Genomic DNA, 27,981 nt, shown 5'->3' with positions numbered 1-27,981 from the left:
GGGCATCCGGGCAAGCAGAGAGCCGCCTCAATCAAGGCGGAACCACCGAGTGGAGAAAGAAGGAAGAAGCCCTTCTTTTGGCAGATCCCTCGACTGCACTTACAGGAAATCCAAGTACGAATAAATCAGGGCACGGCCTCGCGGCCCCCCTCCCCCCGTGCAGCCCGCTTCGGCCGCCAGTTAAAAGCGTGCACCGAGGGCTGGTCACGGCAGCGGACGGCCAGGAATGGTTTTTGAATGACGCGCTGTTCTGCCGTCGCTGCCATGCGCTGCCTCGAAATAGCCTCGTCCAGCCGCGTCCAGCCTCGTCCTCCACCAGCCCCGTCCCCCATCCTCCGCCACGCCGTGCAGCGCTTCTCCATGATACTGGCCTTCAACGTCTGTCACGTCACGTTAATTGGAATGTGACTTGTGTCACGTTTGTAGACATGTCACGTTCGTTCGAATGTTGATCGACATTGACGACATTGACATCCTTATTCGAAGATACGCTTCCAATTCATACCGTGCGCTCCCAGATCATTTTGAAGCGATCAAACCTTTCATTTTCATACACGTGCAGCTCCATTTCTGTGAAGGCCACAACAAGTTCAATTTGCGTTTAAATAATTTTCCAAGATGGGGCTGAGGTAATGGAGGAGGCCAATCAGAAGCTGGTCCGGGCTCTCGCGTTTCCTCGGGCAACATTCAGCTGATTCCTTCGTCTCGGCTTCGGAAGCGTCAGTGCATCGACATTTAGGGGAAGATGTTCCCTCCGCGAGTGGATTTCTCATGTTTTGGGGCCGAGGTGGCCGACGCGGCTTGCTTGCGGCGTGGAGTGGCGGGGTGGGGAAGGGGGTACGAGCGCAGATCGGGCGCAGCGGGGTGGGAGGGGAGGGTGAGGAGCCCGGCCCAGGCAGGCGGCAAGCTGGCAGACAGGCTGGAGGGGAGGTGGGGGGGGGGGCGTAGTGCGTGGACAGGGCGCGCAGTGGAATCGCGCCCCCTTATATACATATTCTTTCTGACTCACTGCTAGGCGCCTCACATCCTGAGAGAACTAGCATGCTGACACATTATACCCTGCTCTGTCTTGTTTGGTTTATGTAGAATATCGTCTGCCAAAAAGCAACCCAGCTCACTAAACACGACGGGAAAACGAACAGCTCTAACGAGTCGCATTTCCAATAAACCAAACACACCGTGCTGCTCGGGCCAACGAATGGCGGTGGAGCGCCAAGGCGGGGAATGTGGGGGTGAGGGCCGCAGTCCGCCCCTCCTTATGATCGAATAACTCGACACGGCATCCAGACCGAAGTAATTTCATTTTGTGATGTTGCCAGGGACGCCTCGTGCCTTTGATTGACCTGGGTTTGAGCAGAGGGGTCCAGGGGAGAGGAGAGATCTGGGGAGAGGAAAGAAGAGGAGGGGGGGGGGGTGCCCAACGAAGGCCTGCCAGCTGCATGCGATCATTGGCGCCCCCGGCAAAGTGAACTTGCTGGACGATCCTCTCGACCGTCGCACGCAACGCGCCGCGCCTTGGGATTGGGGCTTGCGGCTTGAGGCCGGGGGGTTTGCGGCTTGGAGCTGCGAGCTTGGTGTCTGGAGCTCGGGGCTCCGCCTCGCCACTGCCTCGCGTCATGCAGTTTCCGGTCAAAGAATTGTTAGGTCAACATCGAATTAAAGGCGTGCCGCGCGAGATAGCCGGAGTAGCCGAGTAGAGTAAGGTGAGCCGAGGAAGTAGCCGGGGGCCGAGGTGGCCGTTTGAAAAGCCTAGTGGGCTGCCGGAGCATTCTGAGAAGCAGCCCGAGAGCGACGAAGCGCGGAACGGCGAGGGCCCCGTGCCATTCGGGTGGGAGGACCCCCGCCCCGCCACCTCATTGCACCTGACGGTGCCTCGACGTATCCTCGCGGTGTTCACGGCGCGCGATCGGAGGCGTGCGTGGGGCGCGCGGGCGTGACGCGTCGCGTGGTGACGTAGCCCCGCGCAGCTCCGCGCAGCCCCGCGCAGCCCCTGCAGCCCCGCGTAGCACGCCTCCAAGGGCACGGGTCTTGTGCGGCAACACGCCACGGCACCGCGCGGCCAGGGGTCTGGAACTTGCCCGCAACAAATGCAAAGCATGGTGCTCCTGTTCCGAACTTGACCCGGCGTCAGGTTTCACATGCGTCTCTGTGTGCGACGGCGCGGCGCAGCGGACGTCCGGCACGGGCGACAAAGAAAACGCAGATTTCGTGATTTCATTGATGAGGTGACATCGGGTGACATCGTTATTTCTGAAGTGGGGGGCGTGGTGGGGCTGGATCATGAATAAAAGATTTCAACTTTCGAGACAATATGATGGCGATGGCATCTTGACCCATACTCAGAACTGAGTCGGAAGAAGCACCTGCAGCATTGCGCCGGTCCTAATGACGGCTGTTACGCGCGGCTCGGTGGACTGCCAGCCCCGCCAGCCCCGCCTGCCCCGCCTTGAGGGGGCGCCACTCGATGGGAAGGTGGACAATGACTTGAGACTAGATTGGCTGACTGTTCCTAATTTCAATGGTGAAAGTCGAAAAGACTTGTCCCCGACTTTTTGACTTGTCTCTGACTTTTTGACTTTTCTACGGAATTTATAGACTTTTTGACTTTTCTACGGACTTAATAGACTTTTTGGTGGCTTTATCGATTATTCTCAAGGCGTTTCGTGGCGTTAACCCCTTGAATTTAGGCCATATGTCCCCAACAATGAGAAGAAATTACTCTTTTTGACTTTTTGAGTGGAGTGACTTTTTGACTTTTGATGATTATTTTGGCTAAAACTTGACTTTTTCGGGCCCGAGACAAATGACTTTTGAAAGTGGCGCCCCCGTCGCCCTGCCTGCCCTGCCTGCCCTGAATTGAACTGGGTCAGGCACAACCCCCAACCCGCCAGCCCGCCAGCCCGCCAGCCCGCCAGCCCGCCAGCCCGCCAGCCCGCCAACCCGCTAGCCCAGCGCCGTCCACTGAGGGGGAGTTTCCAATGTTCTATCGAGGCACGGCGGCTGCGCCACGCTGCGCCACGCTGCGCCCCGAAGGCCCGCTTAGCTCGTCCGACGACGCGGCGCGCAGTGCGCAGTCCGCTCGAGGCCCGTACCATTGTGCCGTTCCGCGGCCGGCGGCCGCCCGCTAGTGTAGTCCGGCCTCCGTCGCTGTCAGGCGGCGCAGTGCGGCGCTGCGGCGCAGTGCGCTGTGCGGTGTGCGGCGCGGGCCGAGTCCGCCCAGCCCGTTTAACCCGGCCTTCCCCGAGTCGGGTCGTCCGTCGCCCATATTGCACATTGCCGCTCCTGATAGGCGGTCCGGGCCGGCCGCACAATGCCTGGCGGAGGCCGCGCGGAAGGTTCGAAACGCCCGCTACGTCCGAAACTGCAGGACGACACCCCCTTTCAACCATTCAAGTTTCACCTCAACCGTCGGATAATTTTCGAGCAGGAGGCTGAGAGAGTAGTTCTGTTTCTCCTCGAGCAACGAAGCAGGTATCTCGCCCGGAATGGTTCCTCCGAAATCAATGTGGTGAGAGTATGTTCAGAACAGTTGCTGTATCGCACGCATCTCCCAGTCTGGGTAGCGGACCGTGCGAGTGGCCCACATCCGCCACAAAAGAACCATCCCTTTCAAAATCTCCTTCCGGTGGCGCCTCGCCTCGCCCCGCCCCGCCCCGTGAGGCACGGGCCGAACGAGACATGTAATGAATGCGCCACGGACCGCGGCGCACAACGCCTTTTAAGAGGCATGGCGATGCCGGACTCAATTAGTACTGGGGTGTGAGCCACTTTCACCACACACACACACACACACCAACACACACACACACACACACACAGACACGCACACACAGACACACACAAACACACGTCCGATCCAACTGAAGAATGAGAGGAGGGTTTTGCGGAATCCCGGCCCCACGGAGAGACTTTATTACGTTTTGCGTTCTGATCGGCTCTGAAGAAATCGGAACATTCTTATTGTTTGTCTCAATATGAGAGCAGATTCCCTTCCCCTCTCACGGACCCGGCAGGCCCGCCAGTCGACGGTGCCTCGGTGCCACCCCTCTCGATCGAGGCGCACTTCGGCGCACTCCTGTCTGCCGCGCCCCGCCCGCCCCGCCCGCCGCACCCCGCCGCACCCGGCCGCCCCCGCCGCCCGCCGCGCCCGAGCGTCCCGAGTCGGGCCAGGTTGCCATGGCAACAGGGAAGAGTGGATGGCGGTGGTGGCAGCAGTTTTGCCGGCGAGCGTCTCGTCTGGCCTTAATGGAAACTCAGGCTGACAAGTCGCAGTCAACAGCCACTGATTGAAAATTGCGAAACCTAATGTTTTGACCATTCTAGTCGTCGCTGGGAGCTGTAAGCATGTTATGTGAACGAAGAGCCAGAAGAACAACACCAAACTAAATTTTGAAAGAAGTGCAACCGATAGAGCGTCAATTAATTTGGCCTTCGCTCTTCCATTAGCCACGGCTGGAATGGTCAATGGAAAGAGCAACCAGTGGGTCCGGGCCCCCGGTGAAACGACGCGTCTACTCACTTAGTTTGGATGCTCATTAAAGAACATTTACACGAGTCACGAGTCCCAAGAACTCATTCAATTAAAACGTCCCCGCCCGACCTGCAAGACGCTTACTTCGAGTTTGCGTTGGCCACCCCGCTGCCACCCCGCTGCTGCGCTCTGCGCTTGTTGCGGCCCAACTTTGGAGCCACCCGCTCTGCCATGTCCCAAGCCGGGGCCGGGGCCGGGGCCTCCTTGGCGCACTCACCGCTCGGCGCACGTCACCCTTCCACGGAGGCCACCGTTTGATTTACCGACTGATTACGCGTCTGTCGCACGCATGGAGGAGTGGGATGCGAGAGAGACAGGGCGTCGCGTCGAGCCGCTGTTCGGCGGCAGGAAGCCTCGTCACGGCTCACAATGAATGGCAGCAAGACTCGGCGCAAGGCGTGCCCGCCCCGCCCGGTCTTCATTCCGAGCGGTGCTTTCGTCGCGCTGCCTCTCTCGCACCCACGGACACAGCGTAGGGGTGTGAGAGGGACGGCGCGATGAAGCACACCTGTTCGGAATCAGACTAGTCGGCCAGGACGGCGACGGCGCTGGCCAAGAAGATGCCCCGCTTGGTTTCGCCGCGGCCCCGCGGCCGCACGTCGAAATGCATTGCGTCATGCCACAGCAGTGGCGGCGCCGCAGCCAAGGCGCGCAGCCAAGGAGCAGCAGCCAAGGAGCAGCAGCACCGCCGAGCACCGCGGTGCCAAACGAAGCGCCCGCTAATTTTCTTCTCCGCAACCGCAACTTTTCATATTTGCGCCTGGCCACGGCACAAGGCGCTCGTGCTGCGCCGCCCTGCCGCGCCCTGCCGCGCCGTGCCACGCCGTGCCGCGCTCGCCAGCAACCAGCGTCATTGCGTTCGCTGGAGCACGGGATTTGTGATTCGTGCCCAGAACCAGGGTGGCGGAGTGGGTGGAGTGGGCGGAGTGGGTCCGGGAATGCCAGGCAGCGCGGCAATACGGCGAATTAATATTCCGAACAAAATAAGAGAGACAAGACGAGAGAGAGAGAGCACGGACGCGAGGTTTCTTTCCGTGAGGCGCGGGCCAGCTGTGCACACGGTTGGCTAACGAGATTCTCGGTTTCACCGCGCCACAGAAATCGAGTCAACCAAAATTTTGAGTAGCGCATCTCTCTCCCTCTCCCGTTGTAGAGAGAGCGCCACTTGCCCGGTTTAAGGGGCAAGCTGTTGTGGAATCAAGAGGTTTGTTTACATACCGCGTGCCACCGCCACAGACAGCGGTGGACGGGCGGGCGGCTGGGTGGTCGGACGGTCGGACGGACTCGCGAACAAAGACCGCCGTCCTTTCGCAACAAGTGCTTCGGCCCCAATAAGCGCCCCGGGCAGCATCCCCTCAGAGTGAACGGCGAGTGCACGCCGCCACGCCACGCCGCCACGCCACGCCGCCACGCCACGCCGCCACGCCACGCCGCCACGCCACGCCGCCACGCCACGCCGCCACGCCACGCCGCCACGCCACGCCGCCACGCCACGCCGCCACGCCACGCCGCCACGCCACGCCGCCACGCCACGCCGCCACGCCACGCCGCCCCACGCCGCCACGCCGCCGCCACCGCCACGCCGCCCGCCGCCAAGCCACGCCACGCTGCAAGCTTCCCCAGGTCCTCCTTCCGCCCGCTGGAGCGCTGGAGCGCACCGTTTGCCCCTGAACCCGTTACAGTGCCTCCGGGGCCCACGATGTCCCCCCAGGGCGCCCCTCCCCCGCCTCCCCTGCAGGTCCCGGAACGAAGCTTATAATTGCCCGAGGCGGAGTGCGGCTGGTGCGACGACAACAACCACCAAGACACAAGTGGGGAAGGCTTCCTTCAAAGGTTGGACGCCGTGCGGGGCGCCTCGGTGCCGCTCGGTGCACGGTGGGGCTCTCTTGCTGGCGTGACGCCGTGCCGTGCCGTGCCATGCCGTGCCCTGACGCGCCCGCAGCACGCCGGCAGAGCACCCGCCCTGCTGAGCCTCGCACCGATTGGACCACTGGGGAGGCGGGGGGAAGGTAACCAAGGGTAACGGTCATCGGCATTGCAGCGCCATGCAGCCAGATAAAGCGCACTGAGCTGAAGCAACACAGAGCAGTAGTCGAGTCCACTTGAAATGCTGGCAGCCCGAGTTGCAGCCTCCAACGCGAAATTAATCTCGTGCTTCGAGGCGGCACCAGAAGATGACGCCGGAACGGTGTGAAAAGAGGCAGGAGGGAGGGGGGCATTGTGCCGAGAGAAATAAAAAATATAGTCGCGCCAACTTTTCATCAGCGAGCCCGCCAGGGTGCCGGCGTGCATTGCACGCATGCATGCATCCGCTGTCAAAGCGTGTCACGCGCCTCGCGCCGCGGGAAGCGGGTGCCAAAGGCAGGCCGGAGCCAGTCGAGCCAGTCGAGCCAGGCCGAGCCAGGACCAGCCAGGCCGAGCCAGGACCAGCCGGGCCGAGCCGGGCCGAGCTTCCCGTGAAAGGGGCAGAGTCCCGGACGGGCACGCCCACCTGCACTTGTTGTGCCTCATGTCAACAAGCGTCGAGAAAGCTGGAGGGGGGAGAAACGAAGAGGAACAGAGTGTATTTTTTTGTCGAGTTTTCAATTTGCTGTTGCATGTACAGAGCGAGCTTCGACAAAGTGATTTTCCCAGCGGGAAGCTATAGATTTGCTCGCGCTCACTTTACGGCCAAACCGCAGCGTCCGACCAGCCAGAACCTACCTGTCACCAAAAAAAATCCAACCCCTCCAGTTGGGCTTTTTCAGTTACAGCATCTAAACCGCGTTCAATTTAGTCGGTTGTACAATCGACTCGCTTACTACACACCTCTAAATTAACAAACGGTTTTACACGCTGTGCCCGAAACCCCCAGCTGAAAGGGTCGTATTCTTTTGCGACTGGCAGTGCGCGGAATCAGACGCCTAAGTAGGCAAGCTGTGTGCTAAGTTCAGCAGAAAATCTTGCACATTCCTCCCTCGTGCATTGTACACAAAATTATCGTGTGAATCACGCCAGCCCCTGGCAACTCCTATGGCCGGGCTGTCCACACGCTCGCCGCGCTTTTTCGAGCGCCGGAGCGCTGGCGACGCCGTTCCGCAACATTTTAAGTTCCAGAATATATTGAATATCAACTATTAGAATCATATGATGACCACTAGGCGATGTGAAATTTCACGCAGAATCGTTTTCTGTACTCGGTTTTCCAATATAATGAACGGATCCGGAAATAAATGCAAAATAAGATAACGCTACGACGCCTATTTTGCCCGCCGCATATTTGCCTTTTGCTAATGCAAAGAAACCATAACAATTAGAGGCAAACGGGCACTTGCAATCGAAAGATCACACTTTTTTCCTTGGATTTTTCACTATGGAATAAATGCGAGTCCGCTGGGACGATCAAAAAGATCGAGAAACAAAGACGCGTTGGGAAGAAGAGGTTATGTTGCCCTAATTCATCAATCCCGTTCTTCGAGTCAACGTAAGTGTTTCAGTGGACCCGCATTCATTCCATAGTGAAAAATCCAAGGAAAAAAGTGTGATCTTTCGATTGCAAGTGCCCGTTTGCCTCTAAATGTCTTGGTTTCTTTGCATTAACAAAAGGCAAATATGCGGCGGGCAAAATAGGCGTCGTAGCGTTATCTTATTTTGCATTTATTTCCGGATCCGTTTATTATATTGGAAAACCGAGTACAGAAAACGATTCTGCATGAAATTTTACATCGCCCAGAGGTCATCATATGTTTCTAATAGTTGAAATTCAATATTTTCTGCAATTTATAATGTTGCGGAACGGCGTCGCCAGCGCTCCGGCGCTCGGAAAAGCGCGGCGAGCGTGTGGACAGCCCGGGCATGGGAGTTGCCAGGGGCTGATCACGCCCCTCGAACGCGGAGTGCACTCCCTCGCCTTCCTCGCGGCGAGAGAGGCGCAGCCTTCGGGGCGGCGCTGCGTTTTGCGAGGAGTGTTTACAGTCCTACTCGTGGACTGAGCGCCCGATTTAGATGGGATGCGACAAAGGACGGCCTCTCCGGTTTCTGGTCAGCCGGGGGGCGGGGGGGGGGGGGGGGGGGGGGGGGGAGGCTACAGCGGTTACAGCATTGGTCAGAGGGCACAACAGACCGCACTGCCCGGCACTGCCCTCCCGTCGAGTCCACCAGCCGGCCCTGCCCCGGCCTGCCCCGACCAGCGCCGGCCTGCCTGCATCGAACGAGAGTGGCAGTCAGGCCAGTTTGGTTCTCTCTCAATATTGCAGGCCAGGTGACAAGGCTGTCCGCTCTGCATTCATTTTCGCGTCCGGGGCCGAAGGGCCGGGGGCCGATTGGGCCCGGGCCAAACGAAAACGAGAGAGCGATTGGCGGTCCTTTTTGCAGCTGACTTGTCGCTGGGAGGCGCGGTGCATGGGGCAGAGGGCAGGGCAGGGCATGATCACAGAGTGTAACGAACGAGGGAAAAAACGAGCCGTACAGTGCAGCAGCAACGGCGTGGGCAAGGGGGAGGGGGCAGAGCAGGACAGCCGCTAGTGGACCCTTCCGTCGCCGAGCGCATGAAGGGACGAAGGGCGCTCCAACTCGCCAAATCTCATTCTCGATTGCCCCTTTTGCTTTCCACAATGCCCGAATTGAACCCCCGTCCCGCTCACTCGGTATAGGCCGCATGTGCGAGCTGCACCCGCCACTCGGCCGGCGACAAAACGACCAAGTGCCGGAGAGAAAAAAAAAGTTTTATCGGTGCGTTGCCGAGCGCCCGGCATAATCGGTGTTAACTGGAAATGCGTGAGGTTTTTTTTTTGTCCATTTTATCGGCCTTTAGCAGCAAATTTGCCTTCGCCATTGGTGCAGGGCGACGCGGGCCGAGAGGTGCAGTGGGTCCGGCGAGTTGGTCTTGACTTATTGTCGATTCCGCCATTCCGGCCGGCGCGCCGCGTGGGGACCTTGGCGCGAACGCACGGCCGCCCCCCGCCCCCCCGCCCCGCCCCGCCCCGCCCCCCCGCCCCGCCTCGCGCCGCCGGCTGTCCATCGCGCTGACCGGCCCCGCCCCGCCCCGCCCCGCCCCCCGCCGGGCGCGCCCGCCCGCCCGCCCGCCGCCCACGCACCGCACGACACGCCGGCCCGCGCACTCGCAAAGGCCGCCTCTGCAAAAAGGGTGCTGACGGCACCCGGCCTCCAGGGCGTATGCCCGTGGCCGCCCCCGAGGCGCGCTACACGCCAAGCACGACACCCCTTGCCGCGTGCAGTTGAAGAGGGATCCGACCCTCGTCATCTAACGTGCATTGAAACCCCGGTTGGATTGACTTATCGGCACTAAGTGCGTTTCCTGCTTGGCCGAAAAGGCATCCACCAACTAAAGAATGAATTTCGACCTTTAGTCCGATGAAAACAAAGTTGTATGTAGGTGACAATGCACCATTCACCGGCCACTTCAGGTTACGAAAATGATGATGAGATACGCTGGGGTAAACAACACTTGGCACCATTTCGGTGATTGTGGAAACGCCAAGCGTATAGGTCGTTCTAGAGGACACCGGAATTGGGGCCGCGTTATTTTAAAAAAGTGTTATTAAACAGCTCCGATTTCTTTCGGCGGAAGTTCGCTTCTGCTTTGCCACGACAGAGCAACCACAACTAAAGAATGAAAATGACCTGAGGCGATGAAGACAAACGTTAGTATGTAGGTGACAGATGCACCATTCAGCGGCCGACTTCAGGTTACGGAATGATGATAGACACGCTGCGTAAACACAACACATTTTGCACCAATTCGGTGAAAATTGTGGAAACGCCAACCTCATCATGGCTCGTTCATAGGAAGGACACCGAATCTGGGGCCGGGTGGTATTATAAACAAGTGGCGTTATAAACAAGCTCCGATTGTTCTGGGGACTGGAGGGGCGCTCACGCCTCGCCCCCGCAGTGCCGACAGCAGACGACAGCAGCGCGCGTATTGGGTGGCTGGAATTGGCGCTGGAACTCGGCGCGGCGCGTCCGCGGCATTTTGGCGATGCGAATGTGCCAGCCACGCCAGCCGTGCCAGCCATCCCTCGTACCTGAGTGTAATGCGCTCGCGGCCCGCCATGTCGATAACGATTGTTTTGTCGAAAACGGGCAAAAGTAGGGCGCGGCCGGGACATGGCCGGGCACGCACTGTTAAAAATGTTATGAATTTTCATTACAAATATGCATTGAAAATTCATGAACGCCATTAAATTTCATAGCGGCCATAAAATTTCATAAATATAATGAAATGTCAGAACACATTCCATGAAACGTTATAATATCTCCTTGAAAAATCAATTCTGCAATGAAACGTCAAGAGATTTGATGAAAAGTCAAAACGTGAAAGTACAAATTTAGTGTGGTTCTGAAAATTTATAACCAAGATACAAAATTTTATGTCGGTCTTTGACTTGTGATGGGCAGGTTTTGATGGCTCTTACATTGCCCGGGTGGAAGGAACTTCAGGTTTGACTGAAGCCGCCGTGCTGTCCATAAGCGCTGCTGACGGCACCGGCCCGCCTCCGCCCCGAATCCACCGCCGGCCCGTCGGCCGTCCGAGCCGTCCCACGACCGACGACAGCGGCTGCACGCGTGACTTGAAATACATGCAATCAGGTGTTAGAACAACGCAGGCGTATGCCAAAAAGAACTGCCTTAGGCCCTATATTCTAACGCCAAAGCTATCCCTTGTTCAGTAGAAGTAGCAGTAGCACCATTGTCGAGGAAGGTGCGTGCATGTCACCCTGGATCATAGGCATGAGCTCAACAGGATCTAGGTGCGTTGAATGAAACACCGCCCTGCCGAGGCCATGGCCTACCGAGGCCTAAAGGTGTTTACATTCTACGCACCTTGAGTCCTGTGAGCTCAGTGCCTATGTCCAGGGTGTGTACAATGCACGCACCTTTCTTCGACAATGGTCACATGCTACTTCTACCTGCAAAAGTGCTCAATGGGGTATACTCTTTGGCGTGTAGAATCAAGGCTTAAGGCAGTTCCATTTCTCTGCAAGCGTAAGAATAACGTCTAGACACCTGGATTGGAGTGTACCGACCCCGTCATCTAACGTGTTTTGAAACGGTTGATTTACTTTTCGGCACGAAGTTCTGTTTTCTGCTTGTGCCACGACAGAGCAACCACAACTAAAGAATGAAAATGACCTGAGGCGATGAAGACAAACGTTAGTATGTAGGTGACAGATGCACCATTCAGCGGCCGACTTCAGGTTACGGAATGATGATAGACACGCTGCGTAAACACAACACATTTTGCACCAATTCGGTGAAAATTGTGGAAACGCCAACCTCATCATGGCTCGTTCATAGGAAGGACACCGAATCTGGGCCGGGTGGTATTATAAAAGTGGCGTTATAAACAAGCTCCGATTGTTCGGGGACTGGAGGGGCATCACGCCTCGCCCCGCAGTGCCGACAGCAGCGACAGCAGCGCGCGTATTGGGTGGCTGGAATTGGCGCTGGAACTCGGCGCGGCGCGTCCGCGACATTTGGCGATGCGAATGTGCCAGCCACGCCACCGTGCCAGCCATCCCTCGTACTGAGTGTAATGCGCTCGCGGCCCGCCATGTCGATAACGATTGTTTTGTCGAAAACGGGCAAAAGTAGGGCGCGGCCGGGACATGGCCGGGCACGGCGAAGCGGCGAAGCGGCGAGTGACGTGACATGATAGCCGCGTCCGCCTGCCGAACAGAGTTGCGGGGCGAGGGGGGCGGCGGGGGCGGCAGCGATCGGCTCTGGTCTTGACGCTTTTGCGCTCACTGCCGCCGTGCTGCAGGTTGATTCTAAACAGCGCTTCAACGCTCCATCCTTGTCGTCGCGGTCCCTGCGACCGCCCCATAGAGTGCGAGAGAGATGCCGCGCCGGACGGAACGGATGGCCCCGCCCTTGCCCGCGCCCTTGCCCGCGCCCTTGCCCGCGCCCGCCCCGTGACAGGAAAAAGCCCGGCACCGTCTGCATCATCAGCCTCGTTAAGCGCCGAGCGTCGAACCGAACGCGAAATGATGGTTGGCCGCATCGCGCCGCATCGCGGTGCAGCCAGCGCCCCATTAAAAGCAGTGCGTCGCACCCTGTGTCTCGTTAGAGGGGAGAGAGAGAGGGGGGGAGGGGTGGGGAGGAAGAGAGAGAGAGACTTGAATGTAGGATATTTTTGAGAAACGGGCGAAATATTTATTGATACATTGAAACAAAAATGGCTACTTCCTTGCTGCCGACTCCATGAGGCCGTTGCTCGCTCGAGGACGCACGTTGGCGTGCACTAAGTGCCGTGGCAACAGGCGGCAAGCAAGTTTTGTTGACGTTGACCCAAGAGTTTCTTTAGAGGACAGTCCGGGGAGCGCAGCGGCCGGACTGCCGGGCCGAAGCCCTCGCTGCATCTGCGTGGCTGCATCGGCGTGCCCTCCCCTGGCTCTCCCACAGACGAAGGCTCTCTCTGCCATTACTTTTCGCTCGAGAGAGGAAAAAGGAGGGTCTCTGCGACCGAGCCGGGCCTCGACCACCACTCCGCAGATGGACACGGAGGAGTTGGCGATATTCTGATTGCACAGTGACTGAATTCTCCGAATCCACCTCGGTCGACAGGCATGTCTCTGTCGCAGCGACCATCTCATTTCTTTTGTGCGACCTGGAAACGGAGTCTCATCGCGTCTTTTCCCGCTGGGCGCGTTGCGAGTCATGGATTTCCGTGTCGTCCCCTCGCTCCACGCTGCGGTCCACTCTGCGGTCTACGCAACGCCCTCGGCCACGCCGAGGCAGCGGCGCAGTCGGACGCAGCCGGACGCAGTGCCGTGATTAGCCGAGAGGCAGATGCGGAGCGCCGCCCTCGCCCCGAAACGCGTCTGGAAGCGGCTTTCGAACACCCTGCGACTGACAGGCGGCGCGGCGCGCGGCCCCAGGAGCCGTAGGTGCCAAAAGACGAGGCGAGGTGCGTGGCTGTCGGCCGAGCGGCCCCAGCGGCGCAGCGTCTCCAGCAAGCCGTTCTGATCGGCGCACAGTGGGCCAGAAGACCGGTAGAGGCGGCCAAAACTCTAGACGCGTTTTGAGCTCCAGAGTCGCTAAACAGGACTCGAATCGAGCGTGTGACCCCACCAATGGATTCCTCGTTCGGAGAGCAATCTATTGGTGGGATCACACGTTAATTTCGAGCCCCATTTAGCCACTCTGGAGGTCAAAACGCGTCTAGAGTTTTGGCCGCCTCTACCTGTCTTCTGGCCCACTGTGCGGCCCGCGAGCGCCAGCTGCGCTTCTTAGCCAGGTGCGCTTCGCTCGGCGTCGCTCGGCTTCGTTCAAGGCGGGCTTGAGCGCCGCAGTCCTTGCAACAACTCGGGACAGAGTCAGGAGATCTCATCACTTTTGGCCTATTTTCCCATTGTTGCCCAAATCTGCCAGCCTGGTAGGGTGCCCAATCGAAATGGGTGGTGTCGGTAGACCCTAACCATCAGTCAGTCAGATCGATTCCGATTCCGATCACCGACATAAAAATAATTGATCTCAGTCTCGAGCTAAGAACTTTGTCAGTGAATGCCGTGATCATGAGGTCGAATGTTATGAATGATCCACGACCACCGCGGAAACTTTTCGCGAGCGTTTGCGCGAAGACCACTGAGTCTTCACTGCTAATCCAAGTGCGGACTAGGTTACTCGAAGGAAACACTAGGAAACAAGGACCAAGTTGTGGTCTGCACTTAAATATGGCGGTGGGCGTGCAATGCTGGACGGATAGACGGCAGTGTAGACAACGGCTCGGCCCTCCTTTCCCCACTCTACCTTGCGTAGAACTTAACGCGCACTGAACTAGCAAAGATCCAGTTAGACAAAAGGTGGATTGAAGCACAATAAACAAAAAACGAAAAAAATGAATTAAATGCCAAAAGGGGGTAATCAGCTCCATAGAAGTTTGCCATTTTCAACCTTGGAGAGCAAACTAACTCGGTGCTCGGTCAGTACCTTAAGTCCATAGAAGAAGAATAAACGTTTCGATTGGTATAATATTTACACTTTTTAACAATTAAACTCTTTATAAATGTTTCTACTGGATCAATTGGACCTATGGATCTATTGTTGGCGCACTCAAGCAGCGGGTAAATGGAAATGCCCGCAGCAGGCGCAAGGTGGGGGCGAATGGACGTGCTCACCTCGCGTTGTCACTGCATGTCGTATCCACGCGTATCCAAAGGAGCGCACAAAGGCCTAAAGCACCACTGACAGACTGTCACGCGACAAAGCGCGAGCAAAGCGACTAGGTACGCTCGTCTCGCGGCGAACGGCGTCGCGGTACTGGCTTGTGCCTTGTGCCGCAAACACGGGCACGCCGGGGCACGCCAGGGCACGCCAAGGCAGTGCATGGGCACGGCGCGGTCCAGGCTCGGCGGCAAGCACGGCCAAGGCACGGCCAAGGCACGACGGACTCAGGTAAGGGGCGAGGAGGGCTTAGCAAGGTAAAACCGTCCTGAGGTGGAGGGGACTCCGGAGGGGCCAGCCCACACAGCCCGGCGAGGCTGCACAAGGCCCCACCAGGCCCCACCAGGCCGCGTTACATCCATGGCCGCCGCGCGAGGCCCCACGACGCCCCGCCAGGCCCCGCTCCGGCCCGGTGCTGCCGCCGAGACGGTAGGCCACCCAACAGACAGCCGTGTCGGGCAGCGGGCCGCAGAGCTCGAGCCGCGGCTGAAGTGCCAATGCTTGCCCGCCGTTTCTTTCCCGGCCAGCGATTCCTACTGCTCCACTATGGAGGTACTCCGTGGAATGTCAGTCTCACTTAGGGCTCCTCTCTGTCTTCCTCTCCCCGCAGCCAGCGCAGCCAGAGCAGCCAGCAGGGCTTCCGTCCCAGCCAGGCATGTAGGGCCGGTAAAGGGTCGGCTGTTGAGATGCGGCCGCCTCCCCCTGCCCCTTATTGGGTGCATGGAGGGCTGGATCGAGTGGATTGCCCCGGAACACCGCTACCCGCTCAAGACGCCCAGGCCGTCACTGGCCGCCAATTAAGGCGGACACATTGGGAGAGAAGATAAACTGGGAAGAAGAGATTGATCGCACCGCGCTCGCATCCGCCCCCACCACTGAGTCAGTCACAAGCCCGCCATCAAACGAGACGAATATCGCATGACTGATTCAGTCAAGAACCCGGTAAAGACACCCGTATGTGAAACATACAAAACAGCGAATTTCAAGAATGTAAGAGTACTAGACCACTCAGCCGTATCACCATTCACCAAATTCCCCCGAAATCCCTTGTAAAACGTCTAAGACGAATTCTGTTGCATTTTTAATCCCGTCACTGTGGTCATCATACTGCCCGCCCTCACTGCCGCGAGCCCTTCCCCACCCCTCTATCAGAGCGCGTTAGGGAGGGGGTTGTTCGGACACGGGGCGGGGCGAGGCGAGGCGGGGTGAGTTGGGGCGGAGCTCGGGCCGCAGCTCGAGGCCGTGGTGGGGCTGCTGGTCCAGGGACGCTGCGGCCTCGTTCCAGTCGTGCTGCAGTCGTCGAGAAGTGAGGCAGGAAGCCGAGAAGCTCGTCCGACGCAACCCCCACAGGCTCCACGACTCGCTCCACGAGCCCCGCGGCGATCCCTCCGTGGGCCCTCTTCAGCTGCGTAACAGGTAGGGTGCGGGCGGCGGGGAAGGACAAGGAAAGGGCGCGGAAGGGAGACCTGTTGCTGCGGGCACCCTGCGACGCCCATCGCGTTGTTTCGTGCGCCAAGTCATGGAACTTTTCCGCGAAGTGATACAAATTTCCCCAGCCAAAGTGAAAAGTGCAATAGGAATCAGGCTTTCCGCGCTGAGTGCCGTTTTCGTCCGCCGTCCGCTCAGGGTGTGTTTGCGTTATCCGCTGAGTGGCTGCCGTGGCCGCCGAGACCCCCGCCGTGGGCGCCGAGGCCCCCGCCGTTGCTGCCGAGGCCTCCGCCGTGGCCCCCGAGGCCTCCGCCGTCGCCGCCGAGGCCTCCGCCGTCGCCGCCGAGGCCCCCGCCGTTGCTGCCGAGGCCTCCGCCGTGGCCCCCGAGGCCTCCGCCGTCGCCGCCGAGGCCCCCCGCCGTTGCTGCCGAGGCCGCCGCCGTGGCCCCCGAGGCTGCCATGGCTCAGGCATACCTCTTCGCACGCTGTTTGACGCGTCCGCCGTTCCACACGCGTTTGTCTGTCCGCTGAGTGTCCGTAGCGCAGCGCTGAAGTCTGATAGGAATCGTAAAATGTGTGTCGCCGTCGCCGGCTGGAAACAAAAAATTGCATCCCCCTCGGATGTTCTCAAAACTGGCATAGCTCGCGAGGCAAAAAAAAAGTTCTTGGATATTTAGTATGAAGTCGATAACATCACGTGATCGCAGAACGCCGTTTCTTTCTTGTCATGAAGAAAACTGCGGAAAAATCGTGTGCGGAGTGGCTGAGGAAGAGGGTTGGATTATGTCCTGTTCTTTCTCTCGGGAGGTCGTTGAAGCCCTACTCTTTTGTGTAGCGACACAAATTGGTCAGCCCGTCCCACATTTCATATTATTACATGTGACCCCAAGTACGTAGCTTAAAGGAGAAGTCACTAGGGTCTGAAAACTGTTTTCTTGAATTCGAATCGTTTCTCTGAATGGAGAAATACCTATGTTCGCCACGTGAGTGCGGAGCGCTTAGAACGCACAGCGTATCAGACAATATGCCCATCCTCCAGTATTGACAACGTAAATATTACGCTTTGGGTCAATATAAAATCGATGCGCCAGGTGACCTGGAACCTCAAAGGGAAGGTGTTTTTGCCTCCCGCATGCAGGCGAGTGGCTAGACTTTTAGGTAGGTGACCTAGTTTCTAGCTGACCAAGGCACCTAGATTCTGGAAAACCTATGGCCAGCCAGTAGAGTAGGAAATGTGTCATGCACGATATAATGTCGCCTTCGGCGCTCGTAAACGTGGGGCAGGCGACAAAGGCGCACAGTTTCTGAACACCCACTTCTCGGAATGAACTCGACTGTCGGCCGCGCACCGCGCCGTCCCCAGGCAGCCGTCCCCAGGGAGCCCTCTCGCCGCGCTAAGCTCTCGACTGAGCCCCGTGCCGCCCCGAGTCTGTTTGCATGCCTCTTCTCACTCTCTAAATCCATTGGTGGCACACATGGTGCTCAAGGCGTCAATCACGCGCCTCAGGCTAAAAGGTGGCACAGAACATAACGCCAATGCGCACCAATCAGACCGTATGTAAAAGGCGTCACGAAAAAATTACCGCCAATTACGATCCCACTTTGTAGCACGAAGGCGGTAGAGCTCTCAGGAGGTGCATTCAGTTCTAGGTGGAAAGTCTGAAATTTAGACTTCTGTCGCCAATTGACTTAGTTCAGTGGACTGAATCCAAGGGGTAGGTCTCTCTCTCTCTCTCTCTCTCTCTCTCTCTCTCTCTCTCTCTCTCTCTCTCTCTCTCTCTCTCTCTCTCTCTCTCTCTCTCTCTCTCTCTCTCTCTCTCTCTCTCTCTCATTCATGCTTCATTCATGCTTCATTCATGCTTCATTCATGCTTCATTCATGCTTCATTCATGCTTCATTCATGCTTCATTCATGCTTCATTCATGCTTCATTCATGCTTCATTCATGCTTCATTCATGCTTCATTCATGCTTCATTCATGCTTCATTCATGCTTCATTCTCTTTCTGTCTCTGTCTCTCTCTCTCCCACTTATGGGCCTGTGCCACATAGGTCGTGCGAGAGAACGAGCCACCTCCTCCCCTCGCCCCGCCCTTTCTCCAAAGCAGCCTGCAGAGTCGAAGGGCCCAGGGCGGCCCAGGGCGGCCCAAGGGCTGCGCCACCCTAATAGAGTCCAGGTGGGTAGGCGTCAAGGGGCAATGCCGTGCTAATCGACTCTGAGCACCAAGAGTAGCTGGAAGGGCGAGTAGGCACCCTTCGTCCTGTAATCGTGCCCCCCCCTTCCCCTCATCCCCCTCACCCCACACATCAAGGGTCCGGGTCGCCCCGCGAGCGATGAGTGGAGGAGTCAGCGAGCAGTGCGTTCAGGCATCGAATGATTGTCTGGCTGGGCGGGGCCGCAGGGTCCGCAGGTCAGTCGGCCAGAAAGCACCTCAACGCGTGTCTTCCACATTCGCTAATGAGATATGTGCACTGACACGTGATGCTCGCCAGAATGCGGCTTGTCGTGTCCCGTGCGTTTGAACGTGACACGCTTGTCCCATGTCCCATCGGTCCACAGTCCACACAGCGCGTCTTGGGATGGGAACCAGCCGGGATACCCGTGCACGCGATCGGCGCGGCGAAGCGCGAAGCCCAGGGCAAAGCAATGCGAAGCAATGCGAAGCAATGCCGAGCCGCGATCCTGTTGCTTCGCGCTTCGCGCCCCTCGTCGCGCCCCTCGTCGCGCCCCTCGTCGCGCCCCGCCCCCGCCGTCGCTTCAACCCCACCCTTCCCCGCCGAGCGCCGCCGCGGATCTCCGCTTGGCTCTCCACAAGACAGAGAATCCTCACTTGATCCGTCGCGCCGGGCTCGGCCGGGGGAGTCCGCCGGGCTATCGCAGCTCGGAGCTCGGATTCGTGCGTTGCAATAATCTGCTTGGGATGCGGGCTGTGTGTGGGGTCGGAGAGCATGGGACGGGGATGGCGCTAGCAAATAATACACAGCGCCTCGCCACCGTATCGAGCCGGGGAGTGAGTGAGTGCAACGCGCGCCGCGGAGTGCACCGCAGAGTGCACCGCACGGCACCGCAGACGTCGCGCCGGCCAAGCGCCTGGTGCTGGCCCTGCTGGCCCGGCTGGCCCTGCTGGCCCTGGTGGCCCTGGTGGGGGCAACCTCGACGCCGCCGGCCGGTCCCTCCCGGCCCCTCCCGGCCCCTCCCGGCCCACCCGGGCTCACTGGCGTTAAGCGACCCGTGCTAAAGCTGATGATCAAATTTTCGTGTCAGTAATCTCATTAGCTCACCGAGTTAGCACTGTCTGGTGACCCGCTGCGACGCTAAAATCACTTTGTCTCGCTCAAGAAACTTCTGGACCAATCGATGCATCTTTCGTTGCCATGGCCGGTGTACCGGCTTGGCGGATAGGGCAAACCGACCACTCACCCAGTCCCCAGCCCCATCTCCGCCGGGGCGGATGAGGGGTGGAGGGTGGCCAAGAGGGTTGACATAGAGACAAAAAGTTAAAAGTGGAACCGGGAGTCGGTGCGGCCTGGTGCGGAAGGTGAGTGGGCCAATAGAGGGCGCAGTGCGAGCGCAGTGCGCGCCACCAAAACTGAGCTGGCCACTAGCTTGAGTGCGTGTTGCCGCGTGTTGCTGGAGTGTCCGCGGAGGGCCCCCTAAACAACAAAGTTCTCCTCTTATCCCGGGATTTTTTCAGAATTTATTTTAGACTGGCCATATTATTGTCCTCAAGGAAGAAGGAATTTTTTTGAATGGCTCCAGTCCAAATTTTCTTATCACCAAACCTTTCGACAAGTTTTGATGTTGGTTGTTTTGGTGGACGGGCCAGACAGACAGACAAACAAACAAAACACACTCACACAAACACGCGAGCACGCACGACGCTCCCCCCTCCCTCACACACACCCCTGCGCGCGCGTACTCTCTCTCTCTCTCTCTCTCTCTCTCTCTCTCTCTCTCTCTCTCTCACACACACACACACACACAGAGGGAGAGAGAGAGTGCGCCCAGGCCTGCGCGCGCGTGTACACTCCCCCGCTCTATCCCTCCCTCTATCTTTCTCTTTCTCTCTCTCTCTCTATCTCATACACACACAGTGGGGGAAACTGTATCACCGACACGAAGTCCCATGTCATATTAGTGTGCTTACACAATAAAGTAGTTTAATTTAAATCAATAAAGGAATTCCTTTGTACAATTTATGTACGAGGTCACGCACGGTTTTTCTCAAACGTGCCTTTCGTACAAATTTATAGCGATTTCGCACGAATCTGTGCTATGGCGCCGACAAATTTGTACAAAATAGTTCACAGGTTTAAACATGTGTGAGAGCACGTACAAAAATGTACAAATGCATTAAGTGTGCATCCATCAAAGATGAAGTGAGCCGCTCTCACACGGGGATGCTTGGATCACAGGATTCCAGTCAATTTCTCGCCATTAAAGAAATTTGATTTGATTTCCAGGTTCCTTGGTGTTCAGCGAAGAAGGTGCGATGCCCGTCAAGGAGTCTACTCGCTCCTCTCGCCGGGTGGCTCGGCGCATGGCCAAGCCAAACCCTGGTGCCAGCACTAGCAGGATGACCAGCCAAGACCCTGCTGCCGGCCCTAGCAAGATGGCCAGCGAAGACCCTGCTGCCGGATCTAGCAAGATGGGCGACCAAGACCGTGGTGCTGGCCCTAGGAAGATGTCTAGCCAAGACCCTGATGCTGGCCCTAGGAAGATGTCCAGCCAAGACCATGCTGCCGGATCTAGCAAGATGGGCGACCAAGACCCTGATGCTGGCCCTAGGAAGATGTCTAGCCAAGACCCTGATGCTGGCCCTAGGAAGATGTCCAGCCAAGACCATGCTGCCGGATCTAGCAAGATGGGTGACCAAGACTCTGGTGCCGACTCAACCCAGGTGGATGAGCAAGCTCCTGGTGCTGGCCCTAGCATGATGGGTGACGAAGGCCCTGGTGCAGGCCCCAGCAAGATGGGCGACCAAGACTCGGATGCTGTTCCTCGCCTGGCCAGCCTGGACTCCGCTGCTGGCAAAAGCCGTCTCTACGCCGCTCGGATGGGCCGCTCCGCGAGGACTCTGTCTTTCAACTTGGAGTCAATCGACCTGGACCCAGCTGCAACGAACCAGGTAAATTGCAGCAGTGAGTGAGGAGTGAGAGTGAGTGAGGAGTGAGAGTGAATGAGGAGTGAGTGAGTGAGTGAGTGAGTGAGTGAGTGAGTGAGTGAGTGAGTGAGTGAGTGAGTGAGTGAGTGAGTGAGTGAGTGAGTGAGTGAGTGAGTGAGTGAGTGAGTGAGTGAGTCAGTCAGTCAGTCAGTCAGTGAGACAGCCAGCCGGCTTGCTAGAAATCGGTGTCCGCTCTTCATTTGCTTACTGCTTCTATTCCGAATACGAACAAAAGCACAGCGCCGCCCAAGACTGCACAGCGTATCGTAGAATAAAATAGGGGGACCCGGATCGCCCGAGATCGGCAGAAAACTCTTCCTAATTAGCTACGCTTTGCACGGCATTACGGCGCGACGGCGCGGCAAGGGAAGAATAACAGCGCCTCTTTGGCAGGTTCAGGTGGATGACGGGCAGCTGTGGACAGAAATAGGGTACGCGGACGCAGCTGAGTGGACATGATTCCTTCTTCTCACTGGAAAGCAGGTCATGCCGTTCGAAGAAAAACGAAACCAAATAGAGAGCAAGAAAAGGGACGTATGGACGTAAGGAACGGTGAAGTGGGTCCAGAGTACACGTCCCTAGCCCCTTCCTGATGCAAGCCCTCTACGCTCTGCCCCGTCGCGGTCGCGCTCTGCCCTGCCACTTGCAACTCTGCGGCCTGCCCAGTGAACGGGTGGCCGCCGTGCCTGCACTGCAAAACCAAACAGAGGCTACTACGCACCATCTGATGCTGTCAAATAAGTGTCATTTTTTTTTCAATTTTTCAAGAGCTTTGTCTTGTGTTGCAGAAGGACTTCTTGGCTCCCCGTCCTCCAACCCCAGCCCCTTCCTCTGGCAACAGCTTCGTCAGCTGGTTCTCTCGGATCGGACTCTTGCTCTCTGCGCTCAATTGCTGCGCGCCTCGCGGGGAGGCGACCTCCAATGCAGGGACGCCACCCACACCTGTTGGTGCTGAGATACTGGGGTCTGCTGCCTCCGGTAACTCCGGTGCCTCCAACATCTCTGCAGGCTCATCCTCGTCTTCATCCTCGGTGTGTGAACGCGCGCCACCCAAGAACTGCTTCCGTCTCTTGTTGCAGGGAAGTCCCTGCACTGGGAAGTCAACCATGGCGCGCAGGTGAGGGTGACTTACCGAATCGTCCCTGGAGTGGCTCTCCTCCACCGCCCAACTGTCCATTTTTCGTTTTAGAGTGAATTCTTTCGCATATGCCAAAAGCATAGGTGCATTTATCCGTCCTCATACGAAACTTCCAGTTTCCTGTCTGAAAAAAGTTTGTCCGCGATTCCCAACTACGATCTACGATCAACTACTAAGTGTTTAAATGGGTGTGCGTCACAGGGAATTTCACTCTGAAACAATTTGAGTGCCGAGGTGTCTGTAATCTTGTTGCAAGGTTCTTGAACCACGATTTGCCGATGTTCTACTCACCCACCATTGAGCAGTACTACTCCATGGTGTTCCGAGTCGAGAAGGAGAGGTTCGAGTTGGACATAGTGGACAAGTCCGGGTACAACCCCTTCCCGGAGGCGCATCGCTTGTCGAACATCACTGGTGCGTGAGGCACTCGGCGTAGACCACAACCACGGCCACGGCCACCACTAGGATTTTGACCTACCTCACTTTTCCGCTGGGCTGAGAAAAAGACTAACAAACACGAAAACCTCACAATGTTGTCATTTGTATGTCAATTTTCGGCAAAGAAAGCTTTATTTTAGCTCTTATTTCGACGCCACGGAGTGCTTGACATTTTGTGACCTTGAGTGTTTGTTAGGACCCTCTCTCCCCTCCCCAAGTTTATCGCAATGCAGTAAGGTCACGGCGGATCGTAACGGCCCCTTGCATCCTGCTACTGGCATTCCCTGTAAGAAATAAATTGGGAACATGCAAAGCTAAACCTCTAGAAAAACTGTTGGTGCAGTGTAAATTTACTGTATTGACAATGTTCAGATTCTTTTTGAGATTACGAAAAATCTTCTCGTAACTGCACATAGAATCTTCGCGGGAGCTAACGTTGATTTGTCGTGGATTTACGATGAATCTTCGCAAAGCACCAAGAAATCTCAACGGTTCCTTCGGCGGCATTTTATCCAGAGGTACCTTTGTCAATTCCTGACATTCATTATTACAGTGAAGTGCTCGTGTGACCTTGACGTTATAGCACAGTAGCTGGGGCTTTCATGAAACGTTTCAAGGACCTGGTTTTTTTCTTATTTTTTACGAGTACCATGGGTTTGCATTGCTTACACCAAACCTCTTGTCGTGGCGCTGCGCCGAGCCTCGCTGCTGGTTGATAACAAACAGAGCTTTCGTTGCTCATTCTCCACCACATCCATGGGCGTCCTAGAGCACGGAAAAAGTGGGTTCCAAGGGGACACCTTGTTTATATTTCAAAGGGGATGGAGCGAATTTTTAAAACTGTCCAAGTTGACATTGCTTTACAGGAATGGATTCGCCTCGATAAGATTCACAAAACATGTGAACACATTTGTGGGGGCCCCAACATTTTGGGGCCCTAGTAGAAGGGTATGAGTTTATGCAATGGAAGGAAATTTTACCCATAAATGGAGACATCTGACAACAGTATTAAAAAAATTTCAAATAGTCACTTTTTTCACTTTACAATAACCTTAACCAAGACTTTAGAAAGTGCTGAAGGTGTGCAGTAGGTTCCTGAGATCATTCTTTGCTTGCTGTTCGATACGTCTGCCTTCCAGGTGACATTTTCCTGCTCGTATTCTCCATGGGCTGCGAAGTCTCTTTCAACGAGGTGAAAAGCATCCGCGAGAGGATCGTGGAGATGCACGAAGGGGCGTGGTACGCCTCCGGCGGGCATCGTACGTCGCGCCTCCGGCCACCCCTGCCAGGCGTCCCCATCATGATCGCCGGCAACAAAGCCGACCTGCGTCATCGGTAAGGACGGAGGGCGGAGATGGCTGGAATACAGCCAGCGACAGCCAGCGGACACTCAGTACTCACTAGGCGCCTCGTGTTGCAGGAGGGTGGATCCGGCCGAGGCGAGGGCTTTCGCGCTCAGCAGGCCATGGTGCGACTTCATGGAAGTCGTCGCTACGAACGACGCCAGTCTGACCGAGCTCTTCAGCGCCCTGATGAGGCTGGCGGGGCTGCCCGAGGAGATGGCACCCGGCCGCCATCACGTTCTCCCACCCACTACCGACGGGACCATTTCGTCCTCTGTCCATACGAAGTATACATCGGGCCCCATGGGGAGGAGGAAACGTATTAGCGAGCCGTGCGCAGCCCAGTACCTAAAGCCGCGCCCGAGTCTCAGGGAGGAATTGCAGGTTTTGCGCGAGAGAAGTCAGCGCCCGCCAGGCTACCACCCGCGCAGCCGCGGCTGCTTCCTGTAGAGCCCAGAACCAGAAGAGGAACTAGGACGGGATACTCTGCCATCGAAGATCAAGGCATCGAGTCGTTATTGTTGGCTGGCGCAAGAACCAAAACTGCAGACTCGTTCCATGCCTATGCACAAGATCAAAACGGCGTTGAAAACAACAATGAACTATTTGGTCAACGACAAGACGGATAGGACGTCTTCAAGAGAAGATGGCTTCAGAATAAGCCTTGTCTTTTTTTTTTAAACTGAGTTTGTAATTTTTTTAGTCAACGTGTGTATTGATTCTTTATTCTGTGATTTCTTTTCCGTCGTATCATAGTGGATTGTTCTACTGCCAAGCCCTATCAAATCCTGCCTTAAAACCCAATGGTCCATACTCTTAAACGACCAATATATTGTTTAATTAAATATATTATTTAACTGAAGATTAGTCTGGACTAAGTTGTGACTTAATTTACCTGATTTTGTGTAAAATACTGATCTTGTTATTCACTGATCAAGTTAATGATTGCACACATATTCACTGATCAAGTTAATGATTGCACACATATTTTACATTCAATACTTTATCCAGTAGCGAGTGAAATATTTGCAGCCAATAAGTGGCATAATTTAAAAATAAACTATTCGTTGTTAGAATTTTAAACCTAAGATTGCTCTGACCAGATTTGATTTCTGTATTACTTTATTAGATCAAAAATTAACAAAATGGATGTATGTTTGATGGCATTATGAAAAAGTATTGTTATTATATTTGTTCTGAGATTGATATTCTGAATTAACTCTGTTCGACTCTGTTTGACTTCTATAGACTAAGACTAACAGAGAAAGAAGCATGTTACATGCTTAAGAGGATACTCCAGAAACATGGAGTCCAACGGCCTATCGGTCAACAATAGAGCACTTACAGTTTTTAAAATTGTTGCTTTTAAAAGATTTGAGACCTTCATGCTTTGATTAGATATATATGCTTAAGAGGATGCTCTAGAAATATGGAATCCAACGGCATATCGGTCGGTCAACAATAGGACACTTACAGTTTTTACATCCAATTTTAAAAGATTTAAGGCCTTCATACTTTGATGTTGATTAGATCTCTCTCTCTCTCGCTCTCCACCTATGTGTTCGCTTGCCGTTATATCGCACAAAGCACTGTAGTGAGTTTTCGTTCAAAGAAACGATTGTTCGAAGAATGAATGTGTAGATATAGTAGAAACTATGAAACTGATACGACGCTTGTTGGTGATCCGTCGTGCTCACTGCCACAAGGACTTTTTCCGGGTGATTCGTCCAACCCCAGGCCAAGCCAACCCCGTGTTCATAGGCATTAAATCACCAGAAATAACTCAATGAGATGTATGACAGTGGTTTGAAATATGATTTTGCATCGTTTCATCGCAGCTAGTCATGGAAGGTTTAATGATGTGATGGTGATATGTGGAAGTGCTTATGAACTTTGTCAACAGCAGACTGATCAAGGGCACTGTAATCATCAATAGTGTTCTACAGTGATTGACTTCTTGTTATAAATAAAGTGACATTTACAAACGTTAAAACAGTAGTATTCTACAATAATTATCTTCTTGTTATTAATGAAGTAACATTAAAAAAACGTTTAAAAAAATCACACCTTAAAAAAAATTATAGAAAGAGACAGCTTTAGAAGTTGTGGCCCTAGTCAAGCTTTTCTTTAGAAGGTATATTAAATATTAAATTGATGACATTTGAGAATTCCCGCCACTTCTTGCCTCATGTTGATGTTGACAACAAGCAAAGTATAAGTATGAGAAATTTTTACGCCGTAGTAGAGGTGGTGGTAGTGGCAGCGGTGGCGCTAGCAGAAAGAAAGTCTTGCTTATACATTATCTTTATAGCTATTTCCTCTTTACAAATCTATGTGGTTATTCTTATTATAAGTGAATGTTAGTTGTTATATTAGATTCATATTCATGATGAATGCTGCATTGTATTGTTCTAGCTTTAGGATTGTTCAGTATGCTGCTGGTCGGCCTTGTATTCAAAACATAACCCGTCTGACATGCCGGCGTTATTTTCAATTTTGTTCGAATCCGGCTCCAAGACACTGCCACTATGGTTCAAGATTGGGAACATTGAGAAATTCTCCCATTCGTAGTTTATCCTCGAAAGGGAACCTATCTGAAGCTGTGGTTTTGTACACTTATAGCAATCCCAAGTTCTTGCGAATGGTCAACATATTTGGATATTCTTTTGGTGCGTTTTGGCTTTTCACCTCTTACCAATTTTCTACAATGCGTATCATTCCTCAATCAGAAAAGAGAACCTCTAATTTACCATGGTTTGCTCGCTTTGATTTGATGAGTTCAACAACATCAAAATTAGTTGCTGCTTTGTTATCATCCTTAATTGGTAGGCCACATTTAAAAATTCCTTTCTAAACTCTTTTGTCTTAAAACGTTTTCTAATGTCTGATGTTATGATTTCAAACTCCCAGGTTGTGCAGTTCTAAGTGGTGCTTGGATCTATTCCCTACGTTCTGTTGGCAAGATAGTATTAGGAAGGGGTGGTAAAACTGTAACTTTTACCACGTATAATCCATTTACTTTTAGCATGAACAAAGCTATCACAGTAAATTTGCCTGAGGTAATCAGACAGTATAACTCTTCTGGATGTTTAGTATCTTGTATAGTTTCCTTAATGCTTTGCTTAGTTCACAAAGTGGTGGTCAGCATTCTGGCTTTGATTATGACTTGGATTCTGTAGAAGGCAATGTAAATGCATCTTTTCTCACTTGCATGAAACAGGAGCTGATGGGAGCGTTTTATTAGTCAAACCTCATGAGACAGAGACAAACCCAAGTCAGAGCTAGAACACTGTCCACCACTTACCCTGATATGACATAAATGTTTGGTTTCAATGTTTACAGGTCAGTTGCCAAGGACACAGGTTAACTAACACTGTTGTTCCTATTAAAATTAAAGACAGATGGATGCACTACCTAGTATCCAATGAAGGATCCTACCATAATGCACCATTATTTGATAAAACAGTAGGATTAAGGCGTTCATTTTAATGTTAGTTGCTTTAAATGTTTGTAGATCATTCTGTGTAACTTATGGTAGCTCCTCATGGTAGTTTTATGTTCTCTTCCATCCTGACTTCCTGCAAATAGCAGCAATGAAAAGTGGCAGGAACTGTCATCATGTCAAAATATGGAATAAAAGAGAATGGAAAATGTCAATTTGTGTCATATAAGTCTTTCTTGTGTTTCTTTCCATACATATATTTTTGGGGGGAAACAATTATTTTATTCATACAAGTAAAAATTTAACCTATGCATGTGATTCATTTGGCGCA

At 54.8% G+C, this 27,981-nt stretch overlaps 3 protein-coding genes across 3 annotated transcripts in view; 2 read left to right on the top strand and 1 right to left on the bottom strand.

The window, feature by feature from the left end:
- Positions 1–14,802, bottom strand: part of LOC117650836 — a 28,441-nt gene extending 13,639 nt beyond the window's left edge. Inside the window, exon 1 of the mRNA XM_034394440.1 lies at positions 14,653–14,802. The gene's annotated coding sequence lies outside the window, so the exon portion shown is untranslated. The remainder of the gene's footprint in view (positions 1–14,652) is intronic.
- A 1,189-nt stretch (positions 14,803–15,991) lies between these two features.
- Positions 15,992–22,849, top strand: LOC117650819. The gene is made up of 4 exons (XM_034394423.1): positions 15,992–16,114; positions 20,589–21,253; positions 22,078–22,406; positions 22,684–22,849. The coding sequence occupies exons 2-4, from the start codon at positions 20,618–20,620 to the stop codon at positions 22,847–22,849; spliced, it is 1,131 nt and encodes a 376-aa protein (XP_034250314.1). The 5' UTR covers positions 15,992–16,114; positions 20,589–20,617.
- Positions 22,850–26,440: 3,591 nt separating this feature from the next.
- LOC117650431 (transmembrane protein 223) lies at positions 26,441–27,865 on the top strand. Its single transcript, XM_034393858.1, has 3 exons — positions 26,441–27,033; positions 27,119–27,267; positions 27,551–27,865. The coding sequence occupies exons 1-3, from the start codon at positions 26,595–26,597 to the stop codon at positions 27,695–27,697; spliced, it is 735 nt and encodes a 244-aa protein (XP_034249749.1). The 5' UTR covers positions 26,441–26,594; the 3' UTR covers positions 27,698–27,865.
- Positions 27,866–27,981: the final 116 nt, after the last annotated feature.

This window comes from Thrips palmi, unplaced genomic scaffold (genome assembly GCF_012932325.1).
Source record: "Thrips palmi isolate BJ-2018 unplaced genomic scaffold, TpBJ-2018v1 HiC_scaffold_5, whole genome shotgun sequence".
Taxonomy (NCBI): Eukaryota; Metazoa; Arthropoda; class Insecta; order Thysanoptera; family Thripidae; genus Thrips; species Thrips palmi.
This window is presented reverse-complemented; position numbering and strand designations above follow the sequence as displayed.

Bases quoted from the DNA above. Each gene is read 5' to 3' on its own strand.
- LOC117650819 (XM_034394423.1), top strand. From the start codon at position 20,618: ATGCCCGTCAAGGAGTCTACTCGCTCCTCTCGCCGGGTGGCTCGGCGC. The intron at 21,254-22,077 runs GTAAATTGCAGC...CTTGTGTTGCAG, and splicing joins ACCCAGCTGCAACGAACCAG to AAGGACTTCTTGGCTCCCCG. The intron at 22,407-22,683 runs GTGAGGGTGACT...TCTTGTTGCAAG, and splicing joins AAGTCAACCATGGCGCGCAG to GTTCTTGAACCACGATTTGC.
- LOC117650431 (XM_034393858.1), top strand. From the start codon at position 26,595: ATGATGAATGCTGCATTGTATTGTTCTAGCTTTAGGATTGTTCAGTAT. The intron at 27,034-27,118 runs GTAGGCCACATT...TCAAACTCCCAG, and splicing joins TTTGTTATCATCCTTAATTG to GTTGTGCAGTTCTAAGTGGT. The intron at 27,268-27,550 runs GTAATCAGACAG...CAATGTTTACAG, and splicing joins TCACAGTAAATTTGCCTGAG to GTCAGTTGCCAAGGACACAG.